The 16,891-nt window shown below is 37.9% G+C and overlaps 1 protein-coding gene across 1 annotated transcript in view; it reads right to left on the bottom strand.

The window, feature by feature from the left end:
- Positions 1-4,729: 4,729 nt before the first annotated feature.
- Positions 4,730-16,891, bottom strand: part of kif26bb (kinesin family member 26Bb) — a 32,479-nt gene continuing 20,317 nt past the window's right edge. Inside the window, exons 13-15 of the mRNA XM_059357160.1 lie at positions 13,474-13,643; positions 7,516-7,681; positions 4,730-4,938 (exon numbers count right to left, since the gene is read on the bottom strand). Coding sequence (XP_059213143.1) covers positions 4,730-4,938; positions 7,516-7,681; positions 13,474-13,643 — 545 coding nt within the window. The remainder of the gene's footprint in view (positions 4,939-7,515; positions 7,682-13,473; positions 13,644-16,891) is intronic.

The following is a 16,891-nucleotide window of genomic DNA, read 5'->3' as shown; positions in this document are numbered from 1 at the left end:
GGCTGTGTGTGAGCCGTTATGTAACAGCAGATGGAGCGGTCATATGACGGCTTGTTAGGCTGATTAACCGTGCACAGGATTACAGGGAAAATAGTAAAAAAAAAAAAAATGCATCTTTGTCTAGTATTGTTACTATTACATGAGCAGAATAGAAACTCATGTGAACTCTCTCTCTCACACACACACACACACACACACACACCTATATATATATATATATATATATATATATATATATATATATACAGTCTTGAAAAAATGATTAGACAGCCATTTTCCATGGTTTTCTTGATAATGATTTTGTTATTATCATAAAAACCATGGAATATGGCTAGATATCAGCTCTCAAATTAAACTTGTTTGAGCTATTTTTGTTGTTATCATTTTATTTGTACAAACAAATGTAGCTGTAGTTGTACCAGGCATTAAGATGAACAAGAAATTGAAGAAAACAATGGTTTAATATTTTTTTCCTACAATTCTTAAATATCAAATGATTATTACTGTTTTTATTAAATGATGAGCTATTTGTATCTGATAAACATTCCAGTAACTAAAGCATAGAGTATAATTGTCAAATTCATTTTTGACATTTTTAACTGAAACCTGTGCAAAGATAATGTATTTAATGTTCAAACTGAACTGAACTCATTCTAAATTTGATGTCTGCTACACACTTTACCTGTATAGGAACCGAGGACACTAAATGTTAAAGTTTTGAAAGCAAAATTCTTCTTGCTCAGTTGTTAAAAGGGGTAACTGTTCATTTCTGATGGAGGCCTGAGCCTTGAAGAGCTCATCCCAGACAAGTCTGTGCTGTTTCTGGATGTTGCTGATATTTGAACTTCACTTTGCATGGTAGAGTCTTCACTTAACATTTGTAGATGCAGTAACTAACTGTGTTATTGACACTGGTTTACAGGAGGGCCAATTATGTCGTTTTTCACAGTGCCACCTCAGGGTCAAAAGTCACGGGCCTCCAAATGTTGGTTCTTCCAAACAGTGTTCCACAACTCTCCCAGTCTTTTGCTGCCCTTCTCTCAGCTTTTAGCATTTCAAAGTAAGGATATATTTACAAAAATCAATGAAGTTAGTGAGGCAAAACATTAAATATAGTGTCTTTATACAGTTTTTCTATTAAATATCCCAAAAAGGAATCAAATTGTCCCATTCTGTTTCATTTATGGTTCACACAGCATCCCAAATTTTTAGGAACTGGGGTTGTAAATAATGTTAAAAATGGTCCCCCTAACATTTTGCTTTAAATTTTACACTTTTGATCAATAAGATTATTAACCTAAAATGATCCAGTTCCAACATCTGTATCCTGAAATACATGTTCAGATATTTAAACTGGCTGAGGCAGAAGCCAACATACCCACAAAAATGACATTTGACATTTAAAATACATTCACATGCATTATTCAGGATTAAATGACCCATGGATATTATGCAGGCCTATTCAGAAGAAGTGTGAGTTTGTGTTTGTGGCATTCATCCCTTTTTTTGTGTTCTTTCCTTAGTCTGAACACGCACAAAGCATGAATGGAAGATGGTTTTCACTTATGCGGTCAAGTCTGCGTAACATGAAATGAGGCTAAACAAAGAGGAAGTGGAGCAGAAAGAGAGGAAGGGCAAAGTCAGGGGAGGAAGCATCTTTGCATTTGTGAGATTTTGTGTGTGTGTGTGTGCGTGTGTGTGTGTGTGTGCGTGTGCGTGTGTGTGTGTGTGTGTTGCCTGTTCTGTCCCTCTCCTGTAATGACTGCCTTTATAATTGGGCTGCTTTAGGGCTTGCTCTCATTACCTTTTCTCTTGCTGTGGACGGCATGAAAAGTCATCCCGTTGTTGATGTTACAGTGCTTCACAACATAACAGGAGACTTTTTTCCCCCACTACAATTCTCATTTTGCACTTACATAAACAGACAGACATACATTTATTTATAGTTTTTATTCTTGAAAACACAGAAAATAACAGAGAGCTGTGGTCACGTATTAACAGTGAGATACAACATGCTGATTATTAGGTTTCACAAAACAGATGTTCAGCTGTGTGTGTGTGTGTGTGTGTGTGTGTGTGTGTGTGTTTTCCCCATATGTTTAAATGCATCGATCCAGAGGGGAAGCCTAGCATTGTCCATTGATCACACTGCATCAGTCCATCCTCTCTTGGCTCAGGGACTTCACAGGGCTCTGCAGACACGATGACGTTATTCCTTTAATGTAATTACTCCTCCATTACACTGAGAGTAGAATCCACATTTTTTATTCTGCCTCCAATCATTTGCTAATGTGTTCTAGCAGCCAGTTTATTGATTACTAGCCACTCAACCACTGAAGACACACACAAAATCACAGCGGTGTTTCTGTTGGAACCTGGTCCTTCAGTCCTCCACACAGCTCAGTCACTGTTTCCACATAAACTCATCATCCTTTAATTATTGGATACATTTTTACAGTAGTTTCAACAGATTTTAAATATACAACAGCGTATTAGGGCCAATTATGAAAAAAATAAATAAATACAGACCCGGGGAAGGGAGGTAATATTTAATATTTAAATAGTTAAAATTAGCAAATCTGTGAGAAAAAAGTTGCAGATTTATGAGATTGAAAGTGGAAAATCTACTAATAAAAGTAGCAGATTTATGAGAACATTTTCGGAATAATAGGCTAATGTTTGTTTATCAAGGTACTACATCACCACATTTCATTTGTTTCTACCTGCGATGTCTTCCACTTTTCCATACAAAACACTATATTTCCGACTTTTTTTCTCATAAATCTGCTACTTTTTTCTTGCAAATTTGCCACTTTTCATCTCGTAAATCTGAGACTATTTTTCACGTAGATTTGCCACTTAAATCCTGTAAATTTGCAATTTTTTTCTTGAAATATTACCCCCCTCCCTCGGTCCGTATTTATTTATTTTTCATACTTGGCCCTAATACGTCGTCATAGAAATAAACATCTGTTTTCATTGTTGTATTCATCATCAAAACCTATATACAGAATGGCATAATCCCTTTAGAACAGTCATTTTTACAGTGGCGGCCAGATCTCCTCTTAAAGGCATAAAATGCAGGAATTGTGGCTTACTGTTTGTAACCACAACATTCAAACTTGGCAAATTCTCCCGAGCTCAACGAAAGAAGAGCAAATCCTGGATATTATTGCCACATTGGCGTTTTTTTCTTCTTCTTTTTTGGTGGCTGCATTCTGAAACATCTGGAACACAGCAACATAAGATAAAAATACAGTCTCTGCAGATACAGACACCACCACACACTTCTAGTTGGTCATATGTGATGTGTTGTTGTTGTTTTTTAGGAAATCCTGCATAGTACACCTTTAATCAAACATGAGGAGAGAGCAACTTTAAAGCAGATTAATCAGGCCATTATTCTGATCTATTTTGCTACCAAATTTGATCACCAAATCAGTAGTCGTTTCAACATATAAAAAACTAAAAAGAATTACAAATCACAGTGAAGTGTTTGTGGTGAAATGCTTTCTAAACAAAGCAAAGTACTCAAACAGAGAAAGATGCATTTGATGAGATGGTAAGATATGCATCATATAATCCAGGAGGTGCTTCGAAAGAGACACTTCAACATCCAAACTTTAAAAAGACACATATTTGTTTTAATCCAGCCCTGACTGTGACATCTGCCATTTAAACTGCGCATCGCCAGCGATCATTACTACTACGTCAGCAAGCAATGGCAGTGGAGGAAAGTATCAAACATAAATATGAGTCGAATTTTGCTGCCTCTACAAACGTCTTATATTGAGGCTTTTATGGGGAGACCAGTCTGATATAGATCAATCTGCATCGTTTAGGTGTCAGTTACGTAGTTCTGTAAATATTGGTCAAAGAGCTCTCTGCCTTTTTATTTTGATAAAATGAGACTATATGACATTGCTGTTTTGTTTTTCAAATCTATTTTTTGGATTCTATGTGCACCATAAGCAAAGTGCCATCTAGTCCCATTATACTGATACTACAGGTAAGAGGTGGAAAACATATTTTCTGTCCCTTTAAATATCTACAGTAGTTATATCTAATATTAAGTGCACTGTCTATATTAAATCCTCTTCCAGTAAGAACCAGCCTCTGCACGACTTTCACATTAAAAAGAAAAGTTTTGTGATCTGAATACTCACAAGATTCTCTGCCAGGAGAGGAAAGGTGACAATATTTTCCCGTCAGCTAGACTGAAATGTCCTGTTAGCATTAGATGCTGCACTGAGCCTTACTAGCTGCTTTACATTTACTGAGCAATGCTAAAAACTAGAGAATAAACATAAGCAATTTACAGTTATTTCAGGAACAGTAGTGTGATTAATGATGGGAAACAGAAAAAGGAAATTTTAACAGCATGATGATTTTTCCAAAATGTGCCAGAAAGAATGGTTATGAATTGCATAATAGCAGCTATGAGCCCTTTGTAGGTGTCTGATAGCTGAGGATTGACCACTGGCTCTGACCTTTGACCCCCTTGTGAAGGCAGGTAAGATGTTACTGTACAAGACTCCAACCTGTAGCACCGGTTCTTTTAAAGGGACGAGAGGTAAGGTTGAGAACATAAAGTGTGCATTAAGTTAGTGTGTGGCAGATTTTGACTTTATCATCCAAAACCTTTCCGTGATAGCCTGGTGTACTGGATAAACACAAGAGTCCCAGGGAAAGAGATGGCTGGTTTAACTAATTCTCACTGTCATTCAGGTCAGATTCCCTTCAAGGCTCTCTGCTCTGATGCTCTCCGCCGTCGCTTCTTCTGACGTCTCCTGGCGCCTGAGTCGAAGCAGGTGACCATCATGACATTGGCCTTGCAGAGGCTGAGCCTGTTCTCCAGCCGGGACGTCACCAGTTCAAGGGCCTCCAGATGCTCCAGGGAGTCCACCTCGAAGGTCTGCCACAGGTCCACTGACGAGGACAGTGAGCGGAATTAAAGTATATTAAGAAATGTATCACAGTATGTAGACAATATTAACAATGAATCAACAATAAACAAAGGATAATACTAATGCTTGTGAGTGGATTTTGAGTCAATGGAACAACTACATAGGAATAACACAGACTTTATAGTTGTTTAGCCTCTTTTTGTTTTTTCCTGTATCTTTATGTAACTTTATTATCATTTTCTGTCTCTTTGTAGTTGTTTTGTGTCACTTTTTAACTGTGTTTGTCAGGTGTGTATAGGCGTGTTTCCACTGAGTACTTTCTAAGTACTTTTTGGAAAGCAGCTGAGTGTTTTGGCTACTACCACTAGTTAGTTCCCCTCGGACTCTGTTCCCATACAGGTACTTTTGTATCGGTTAACCATCGGAGTTCGATTGTGACAACAGACCGACACGGCAAGCAGTTGCCAGAGATGCGACTCTGTCGCTAGATTTAGCGACTATTCAGACCCCTCTAGCGACTCTTTTTTTTAAAAAGCGACACGCGACAAATCTAGCAACTTTTTCTGGTGTTACTGGAGACTCGTTCCTACTCCTCTTAACATGTAACGCCGTCCCAAAGCACTCACAAGTGGCACAGTCCTCGCGCAGCATTCTCTCCTAGCTGCAGTCAGAGCAGCAGAAGTTAACCCCTCAGAGTCCAGTCTCCAAATGAATCACACATGTCGCCGTCTGAACCTTATCCAATCAGCATTGACTAGTTACAAGCAGCTCAGTAGCGGCTCAGAAAAGTAGGCAGGTACTTTCTGTGCTGCTACCTGAGCCGCTGACCGGTGAAGTTGGGCCGATCTTGGGCGGATCCGCTCTCCCAAGCTACACCCATAGCAGCTCACTAGAGGGAAAAGTATCTAATGTACCTTATGTGACTGACTGACTGACTGACTGACTGATTGACTGACTGACTGACAGACTGACTGACTGAGTGGACTACTTCTACATTTGCACCTGTTTTCAAACATGTCAGGGAGACGTGATCAGCCTTTTTGTCTGCCGCCGCGATAAGTGAGCTTAATCAGCATAGGCAGGTATTTAAATCCACACAGATATCCTGCTGTATGTGTGTTTTTAACTTATTAAGTGCATGTTAATTGATTAACTCCCAGTCTGTCTCCCCTCACTGCGGTGGCAGCTGGTTGCTGTCTGTCAGCAGCAGCTGGAGCTGCGTGGACAGCTGAACTGTGTTCACCAGGCTGACCGACTGCAGAAATGTATTATTTATTTCATGTTTCATGTTAAAAAATGTACAATGCTTGTATGTATTGATTGATTGATTGATTGATCTTATATCCCCACTGTAGCGAGTGAGGGGAATCTGCATGTAGTGAAACAGGAACACAAACAGACCGGGAGTCCTGATCGATGCACATTGGTGCGGTTGATAAGTTTAGGACACATTAAGTGGGATATATGTGTGATTTAAACTGCTGTCTATGAAAAAAAAACCAACGCTTCACTAAACACCACAAAAATAGACTTAATGCATACAAACTGTCTCTACCCCAGTGGGGATTGATACCTTTAACAGATGGAATCTTATTTGATCCGTGAGACGCGCAAGTGACATTGGTGGGTTTATTATATAATTAAGCATATTATTACTTGTTTGTATTAAAGGAACAAAAGCATACAAACTTCTAGTATCCAAAATATTCACATCACTGACACTACCATTAACGATTCCTGTACACATTGCCCACAAAATCACAAAATCACATTGATCAAGCACGGTCAGCCATATACTAGATTCCTCGTCTTTTGCCTTCAGTGTTTGGCCCCTTTTTGTAGTCACTTTCCATCTCTTTCTAGTCGTTTTGCTTCTCTTTATGGTCATTTTGTCTCTCTTTGCAGTTGTTTTGCGTGTCTTTGTGCATGTTTTGGTCAAATTGTGGTCATTCTGTTTCTCTTTGTAGAAAGTTTCCTGGTTGGTACATGTCTCATAAAGTGAAATTTTGTAGGTGAAGGCCAGCTGGCCTTCACCTACTGGGTCTGGGTCTGTAATCAGTAGGCAGTAATCTATCCATGCTATTGATGTAATGAGGATTATGGATATTGTCCCAGTAATGACATAATACTGCCTCCTGTTGATACTACAAGCTCATTATTTGATCATTAGCTGAGGATAAAGCTTAAACAACTGGTCAATTAATTGATAATTGATAATTTTAGTAATTTTTCAAGCAAAAATGCAGATTGATAATAAGTGGTTCCATCTTGTGCTCACTGATTTTCATATTTCATGCAGGTTAATTCCCTATTTTAGGGTTCTTTACTGTTGGTCTGCAATATAAGCTATGTGAAGATCCTACCATGGGCCAATACCATAAGTAACTAATTATTTGATATAATAAATAATTCATAATGATCATTAGTATCATACCTAATTGAAAAGTAGAGTATTTTACATCCTTACTGAGCTAAGCTTTCTAAGTTACTCAATGTCCGTAAAGAAAAAATTAAAAATGTATACACTATATGGTTAAACAACCCTGTATTAATTTATTGTGATTTTAAGATAAAACAAGATATTATTTTGCATGCTCATGTCTTCAAAGACAGTTTGACTGACACTCTTGGTTCCACTTGGCAGGCTCCAGCATCAGGTTGTGTTTGGACCGCTCTAACTCTCTCCTCAGGTTGTTGTATTTGGCTCGGACCTCTGAGATCCTCTGCTGACGGTGCTCCAAAAACTTTAGCTTGGCGCTGAAGCATGTGGACCCCTGAAAATACACACACACATACATACACACACATACACATTTGACAACTTTTATTTTTGTTCATATAGTACATAACAATTTATTAAAAGCTTGTGTGTTAAAAACAAAACCTGTTCAACCCCCCTTATTCATAGAGATTTATGATTACTAACATCTGACTCCAGCAAAATGCAAAAACTTATTTGACTGGATGTGTAGAAGCCAATCACAGTGTTCCATTCATTCATTCATTCATTCATTACATCATCGAAAATGGACTGCAGTAGAACCACACCCCTTTTTCAGCAAGCATGACTGACAATGAGGCAAGTAGGAAGCATTATGGTGTGTCCACATGGCAGATCTTTTTCAGTAGGTTTAGTCATTGCAAAGGCGTAAGAAGACTTGAAATTCATGCCATTTGCGCCAGGAGATGCAGATTGCAATAACCCTGCAGTGTAGCTGACGTAAATATGTGATACTTTATGGGATTAGAACGCTGACATAAATATCACACTCATAATGAGACCCAAACATCCGCGCGCATATTGTTTTTTCGAGCGCTTTCAAATCACTCACAAGCTATTTTGTATCCTGCATCTCTGCTTCCTAGAGCAATATTCTAGCCTGCGAGGAGAAAAACTGAGTCTGCTCGCAAAGCTTTCTTCTGCTTGCGTGAGTGTGTTTTTTTAGTGGCCGGTTTTTGTCAGTAATGGGGTAGGCCTGGGGGCAGGCCAATCACCATTGTACCAAATATAATTGGTACAATGGTGATTGGCAAGATTAGACAGCAAGATAGGCAACACCACTAAGACAAACAGGAAAAAACCACACAGCCTTAAATGCCTGAATTACATGTATTGTGATTTGGTGCTATATGTGAATTACATTATCTTGACTTGTATGTTTGCAAAATGTCACACAGAGTACTTCAATATTGTCTGAGCGCCAGGGTGTGAATTTCAAGACGGCCATGGCAGTCGTTGCCCCACACTTTGGCCTTGGTGCCCTGTGAAAAATGTTCAATTTACAGCCAAGGTGGCCTCTGCCCCCCTGTCAAAGTTCCAGTAAACACAATGCTAACCCCACCCACTTCCTGTCCTTCTAGACTTGTGCGCATCAACACATGGCTCATTTGAATATTCAAATGAGCCATGTGTTGATGGGCAGCACAGGTAAGCTAGCAGGACAAGCTGTTTTGATATGTTGTGACTGAAGTATGTGGTAGTATTTGACAGAACTTAACATAAATAATTAAGTAATTACCATTGTATTTGAAATCGACTCGTTAACGTTAAATTTTTGCTTCATGAAAACTAGGGATAGCTAGCTAGTTGGGATAGCGCTAGCGTCTTCCCTACCTCAGGGACAAGGGCTCAACATTTAGCTGATGTAAATTTCACCTCAGCAGGTTCCTTTTTATGGCAGGGAGGAGGCATTTCTCTTTCCTTACTCTTAGATGAACTCAGGCAGGAGATTCATTTTGCCATATTTTCGAAATATATGCATTTGCCGTCTTTTCAAAACAGGTTCATTTGTCATTTTCCAAAGAGGTCCTTTCTAATATATTTAATATATTGTGCATTAATGTTTCTTGGTGAATGAGAATGTTAAGGTATTAATCTGAAAGGTAAAACCAGAGTAATTTAACCAAGCAGCCTTTATGCCCTGTCATGTGGCCTTTGTGCCCTTAAAATCAGTGTGAACAGGAAGGCCAAATGGCCTTGTCCCTAAAATGACGAAATTCTAAGCCTGCTGAGCGCTGTCTTTTGTTTCCTGCATCATTGACATTAATCTGATAAAAAGTCTGATCATTTTTTGTAACTTGGATCCTGTTGCACACATAGACTCTACAATTTTTATTTTGGTAAAACTGTTTTGTTCATATTCTAGATGTATCGTAATTTCTTGAAATTATATATATTAAAAAAAACCTTCAAAACATGCTTGAGAATTAATGCAGGAAAAACATAGGCTAAGCTAGGCAAAGCGTGTTTTTCTCCTGGCAGCCTGCAATAATGCTCCAGGGAGCAGAGATGCAGGATACAAAATAGCTTGCAAAAGCGTTCGAAAAAAACATTTAAAAAATAAAAAAACATATGCGCATTTTAAGCATTTTAAAAGTTGGTTGCATGTCATACTGTGGACAGATGTGACAAAGCATGACCTCAGACTTTAAACACAACGGCATCGTATTATTGTTTTTCCAGCATACGTTTTATTTGTTTAATGCATTTCAATCACAGCTTATTCGTTTATTTTAACTAAATATCAATACAGCGATTGATAACGCAATATAACATTAATAGTTGTATGAACACACTATTAAGGACATTTTAATCTATTATTCATAGTGTTAAAGTTTAATTTGTCTTTAAACAAACATGAGATGTTATGTTAATTATACATGTGGACTATCATAAAAGATTTATTGGATTTACTCAGGATTTCTTCACAAAAATACACACAGCTGGAACTTTTCTGATTTGATTTTCTAATGATACAATCATTTTCTAATGCATCCTAGAGATTATCTACACAAAATATATACAACTCAGGAGACTCAGATAATTTAACTTAATTATCTCATTTATTAAAATAACACAACATATATCAAATGCACTGTTAGAGCATCACTTTTTTATTGATATGAGTTTGCCTTCCATGGAAAAAAAATAAAGTTCTGTCTTTATTTTTGTTTTGTTTTTAAAAGGGTTTCTCAATACTAATTTGTTGTCATTTTTGCTATTTAATATGAGGTTTTTAATATTTTGTTTTTATATTTGTGGGAGGGAAATAACATAAAATTATTTAAATATTTGTTTATTATTTATTAGTGAATTTAGAGTAGAAATGCACCATACAATATGTTTTATGTGTGTTTTATGTGTCAACAGCTTCTAATGTTCTCATAAAAATAAGGACATGTGGTATATTGGCTTGTGTTTGGTTTAATCCTACAAAAACCCTCTCCTTCTCTCTCTCTCTCTCTCTCTCTCTCTCTCTCACACACACACACACACACACACACACACACACACACTGTATTTTGACGGTTGGATGAACAACCACCCTGCTCTTTCTCTCCACACACTCATAAACAGCATGTAGAGCAGGAAGACACCTCTGGGGAGTGAGGTAAGGCAGGTCTGTAGGCTTCTAAATGGAATTACTCCCTGATTAAACTAATGTTATTACATGTAAGGGCCAGTTTTAAAGGGCACATTTTAAGGGGAGTCAAAAGAAACCCTCTAAATATGAGGCATAGAGTGATACAGGACCACACTATCAGTACTGTTATACTCACAACTTGTATTTTAGTGATGTCTCCCAATGACACCCTACTAAAAAACAACAATACAAGAAAATAAATATGTGCTCTTTCTTTAAAAATCTATTTGTTTTCCCTCCAGTGTCCTTCTTTGTTCTTGCTACAGCATTGACCCAATTTCCCCCATGTGGTCATTAAAATTTTATCAAAGTTGCCATCCCTGAGACTGGTGGAGGCGGGGAATAGAGTCCCATGAGGCCAGACCTCTCGTCATGGGGACATTACGTCAGCGCATGCACCACATTTTGTTTTCAAGCACATTTCAACTCCACATGCAAGGTGGAATCTTCAATGTAACCCTTACTTATCCAGGGGCAGAGAATGGGATTTTTCAGCAACATGATGCTCCTCACACATGAAACATGAAAGCTGCCCAGTACAACCAGTGTTTAGTTGTGTCTCCTGCAGTCGCTGTGCCTTCCTTAAGGGCACTGTGATACTGGGTTTTTTCAAAGTCATTCCCTTTCCCACCCAAATTTTCCCCTGAGTGAAAGAACCAGACAAACTCTTGATCTTTTACCTTTAGGTCACTACTGTCTACTAAAAGGCCCATAGAACACACAGAACACGCAACACTTCACAGTCTTCCCTCCACAAAAAGGGAATGTCCCACCTACTCTTCTTTTAAAGGAAATCTGAAACAATGGCTCAAATCACATCAAAAGTGTGACCATTAACTGGACTTGAGACGACTTGAACATAACTTTTTATTGCATAGTTATATCCTGTCTGGGTCTGCTATGTGTTGTGTTGTGTGTGTGTTGTCTCCTCTATTTGTATCTTACCTATGTACTTGCTGTCTTTTATATTTGTATTTCTTTTTCATTTTTAGGGACTACGGATGCAAACTAGCAGCCTTGCTATAATCCGGCACATTTACAAAGATGTTTATCGATGTTCATTAATGTGCACTGTCCCTATCCAAAAATATGGTATTTGTATTTGTATTTGTATTCGTATTCGTATTCGTATTCATATTCGTATTCGTATTCGTATTCGTATTCGTATTCGCATTCGTATTCGTATTCATATTCATAACCACGATTATGATGTTTTGTGGCGTTTATATTTTGGTCTCCCATTTGAACATGCCATGAGTATTGTGGAAAGGTTTGTTTTTTATTTACATGTGCATCTCAATAACTTAGAATATCATAGAAAAGTTTATTTATGTCAGTAATTGAATTCAAAAAGTGGAAATAACACATTATGTTGATCCATTACACACAGAATGAAACATTTAATGTCTTAATTTAATTTCTACTAATTATAATGATTATGGCTTACATTTAATGAAGACCTAAAATTCAGTGTCTCCAAAAAATTTAACATTATAAAAGACCAATTTTAAAAAATATGTTTAATATTGAAATGTTGGCCTCTGAAAAGTACAGTCATGGAAAAAAAGATTAGACCACCCTTGTTTTCTCCTTGCTTTCTTGTTGATTTAATGCCTGGTACAACTAAAGGTACATTTGTTTGGACAAATATAATGATAACAACAAAAATAGCTCATAAAAGTTTAGAGCTGATATCGAGCCATTTTCCATGGTTTTCTTCATAATTATTTTGGTTATTTACTTATTTTTACTTATTGGTTAAGAAAACCATGGGAAATGGCGGGATATCAGCTATTATATTAAACTCTTATGAGCTATTTTTGTTGTTATCATAATATTTGTACAAACAAATGTACCTTTAGTTGTAACAGGCATTAAATGAACAAGAAATTGAGAAAACAATGGTCAAAAAAAAATTCATGACTGTATGTCCATCTATAAACACTCAATACTTGGTTGGGGCTATTTTACTTTAACTACTGGAAAATGACTTTTCTATGATATTGTAATGTATTGAGATGCTCCTGTATAACAATGGCAGCATTGTAACTGAGTAGGGTATGAAACTAAATATATATATTTTTAAACTTATTTAGTTTTTATGCCTTTATTTTTGTTTACAACCTGCTGCTACAACCTATAGAAATAAAACATGTTTTAACGTTGATTGAATGTATGTTTTATGGTGTTTATGGTACATTCTAATGATGATGGAATCAGAAATGTTGTTGTTTATCCTTAGACTCTCGGAGTAGCTATATTTTAGATATGATAATAAGAACTGAGGTGGAACTTTCAAAATCTGGAAGAAAAATACATTCTCAGACCCATGTCAAAATTCATGCAACATGCATTAGCACAGTCAAAATAATCGGGAAATTAAATTGTCAAAAATATTCCAAAGGATGCACATGTAAGCCAGTTTGGTTTGCCTCCAAGTGACTTTTATTTCAAAATGACTTGGTCTAGTTTTCAAACCTGATGCCGACAGGGTGAAAGGGGTTTGGGGGCCTTAGAAGACGAGGTGTAGATATATGTTCAACCAATGTTATTGCTCCCATTGGTTGCCAATAGAGGTTGATAAAGGTCATCTTTTACATAATGCCCTTTAACCTCCGAAAAAATCAAAATAAACCCAGCACCTGTTTGTCAGCACCTGCTCTTTTCTGCATCCTCTGCACATTGTCGATCTCATAGACCTTGATCTCGTAGGCCTCTGGGATGCCCCGATCCACCCAGCCAGACCGCAGACCACTAGCAGACCGTCTCAGCGACAGAGGTGCATCATGGGAAAGACGACGCTGGTGACTACCTGTGGCAGGGTTAGGCAGACAGTGAAGTAAGATTCTGAATCTCCACTTGTTTTCTTTCTCTTCTCCTGTTTATGAACTTTTCTAATGAATATACACAGTGAAACTTTAATGATATTCTTTTCTTTAATATAGTTATACTTATTTAGCTATATTAGGGGTGGAATGGTAATTATAGTTGACTTTTAAGCTTGTGGACTTTTTGCATGACCAACTGCTGGTGGATGCTTTGCTTTCTGCCACTCAATTAAAAAATTTGACCCAGCCAGGATGTATAAGGCGTGTTTCCATTTGGTACTTTTCCCTCTAGTGAGCCGCTATGGGTGTGTCTTGGGAGAGAGGATCCGCCCAAGATCCACCCAACTTCACCGGTTAGCAGCTCAGGTAGCGGCTCAGAAAGTACCTGCCTCGGGGAGGTACTTTCTGAGCCGCTACTGAGCGGCGTTTTTGGGCATGCGTGATTCATTTGCAGACTGGTGCAAACTGGACGCTGAGGGGTTAACAGGGGTTTCCTGCTCTGCTAACTGCAGCTGGGACAGACTGCTGCGGGAGGACTGGGCCGCTTGTGAGTGTGAGTAGGAACAAGTCTCCAATAACACCAGAAAAAGTTGCTAGTCGCTTTTTTTTTTTTAAAGAGTCACTAGAGGGGTCTGAATAGTCACTAAATATATCGACAAAGTCGCTAATCTGTTGTCACATTCGAACCCTGTTGGTTAGCCGCAACAAAAGTACCTGTATGGGAAAAGAGGCCGAGGGGGACTAACTAGTGGGCGTAGCCAAAACACTCCGTCCACCACAGCCGCTTTCCAAAAAGTAGTACATGGAACACATGCCTATACTTGAAATAGATGTATGCTACTGTACTAGGGCTCCAGCTGCATCACACATCACGTGTTGTGCATGGGGCAACAACTGCTGGAGGGGGCTCCAAAACAGCCAAATGATCACCAGACAAGCTAGCTAACATCAGTGTTAGCAAGCTAGATCTTATGGCATTAGCGGCACCTCAATGCATGTAACCTTCCTGGCCATCAGGCAAACTAGGCAAAAAGGCGATACTTTGTGGGGCAACCCAAATGGCCAGCACTGGCCTTGTCAGTCAATAGCATCAACTTTAATTCAGTAGTCTATGCTGTTTTGTGCTGTTCTTTTTGGAAGTTTTTTTAGATGAATTGTAATGGTGTTATGGCTCTACAAGGCGGCAAATACTGGAGTGTTCTTTAGCTGCTACGTTAATATCATCAACCAACACAGTCTAAAAGCATCACACTTCACCTTGAGAGTAAATTTGTATGATAGATGTTGTTCCTAAGTGGCATTCAATGCCCAGACAATGTGCTGGTCTGGGCCATGTCCTTAGGGCAAATACAGCTTGTCAGAGCTACCATATTATTAATAAAAGTCAAGACAGGAGACACAATTTCTGTAGCTGTGTCTGGACCGGCTCACTTTGGCAGTCACTGGGTGATGTACTGTAACAACAAGGCCACAGCTTTTATCAGAATGTAGATGAGTCAATTATGTGAGAGGACACTTAAGGAGAAATGAAGTACAGACAGAATTGAATCGCCCAATTAGCAACAGAATATTTTCAGGGAGTTTAAATTCATGATGTCAACCCTCAAAAGCTTTGTCTCCTGTTTTATTGCTCCATTAGTAGTTTTCGCTGTGTTAACCATGTTGTCAACAAAATGCTATTAAAAGTTTCTCAATGTATAATTCCATTAGCAAGTATAGTTAGTTTGCACACGCACATCTTTATGATTTACTGTATCCGCCCAACCACCTTCACTTTCTGCACTTGTGGTGCCATTATCACTGTAAGTGCCATGCCTAGGCTCATATATTAATGATATAAACCTCCTACACTATCAGGATTTCAATGACTGCATTCCACAGATGTGTGTCATCTCCAATTAATGTCACATTAATATGTTATGTGGTCATATTGTGAACCAAACCAAGGTGTTTTTGGACCAGAGAAATGTTTTCACAGTTCTAAGAACATAGGGCCTCGTGCAAGAAGTACTTGTACAAGGGATTTAGGTTTTGAACTTGCGTTTCAAATTTTTTTCATGTGGTTTACATGAGTGAACTAGACCTGTTTTAGGAGTCACTGCAGTTTTAGTTTTATAAATGGATGGAAATGGAAATGGAGATGGATATTTCATTATTGTCTAGCAATATTGACTGAAAACCCGATATAAATTATATTTTATTAACAATAAGAAAAAGTAACACAGCCAATGCAGCACCAGATATCGCCATTTTTAAAAATCTGTTCGCCATGTAAACAACAAAAAACAAAAACAGCAGCTCCTAATGAAAAAATTGAAAAAAACACACCAAGAGTGAAGTCCAGGCTTTACTGAAAATATATTTACGATTAGGGAAAAACAACAAGATTTTGACTCATTAACTGCCAGCTAACATCACTTCAACATTCTTATTGGTGGTGCAGATGTAAACAGAAAAAAGGGAAGCTTCTCAGGAAAGCTCCCCAGTTGGCAGTTCCTTTCCCAGAGTCCCCTGAGCTGTTTGATCTGAAATTGCCAAGTATGAATGTGAGAATATTCATCCATTCATTATCTTTAACCGCTTATCTGAACTCGGGTTGCTGGGGGCTGGAGCTGATCCCAGCTGACATTGGGTGAGAGGCGTGGTACACCCTGGACAGGTCACCAGACTATGATAGGGAATGTGAGAATATCAATCTAAAAAATTGTATGGTTAATGATCTGGAAACTGTATATTTTAGATAGTGACTTGGCAGATTTTTGCTAAATGTTTTAGTGAACTGGAATGATAAGATAAATAAGATTTTCCTTTAGAGATGTTTAAATGACAAATGATTTACCACTTTAATCTGAGAATTTTTCAATTGCATTTAATTGGATTGATGTGAATGTGTCAGCAGATCATTGGGACATTGCAGGGACAAAACATCAGATTATAAAAGTATCTCCCCTTAACTGCATTACCATGCAACAATAAACAGTACATAAAAGTAAAAGAACAATGGCATACGTAACATTATCTACAATTTGATGACCATACTGTACTGATATTAATATAAAAAAGGCTCAAATCTAAAATTTTCATAGCTGGTTAAGACACTCAACGTGCATGCTAGCCGTTTTTGTGACTAAACTTTCAAACCTAACTTCTAGCAACAACATATAACAACACATGATGAGACTCGACACTGCGATGAGATTCTGATCTTTTCAGAAGAGAAAGTCATCCGGTT

Source organism: Centropristis striata, chromosome 18 (genome assembly GCF_030273125.1).
Source record: "Centropristis striata isolate RG_2023a ecotype Rhode Island chromosome 18, C.striata_1.0, whole genome shotgun sequence".
In the NCBI taxonomy this organism is placed as follows: Eukaryota; Metazoa; Chordata; class Actinopteri; order Perciformes; family Serranidae; genus Centropristis; species Centropristis striata.
The sequence above is the reverse complement of the archived record's forward strand: the minus strand, read 5'-3'. Positions and strand labels throughout refer to the sequence as shown.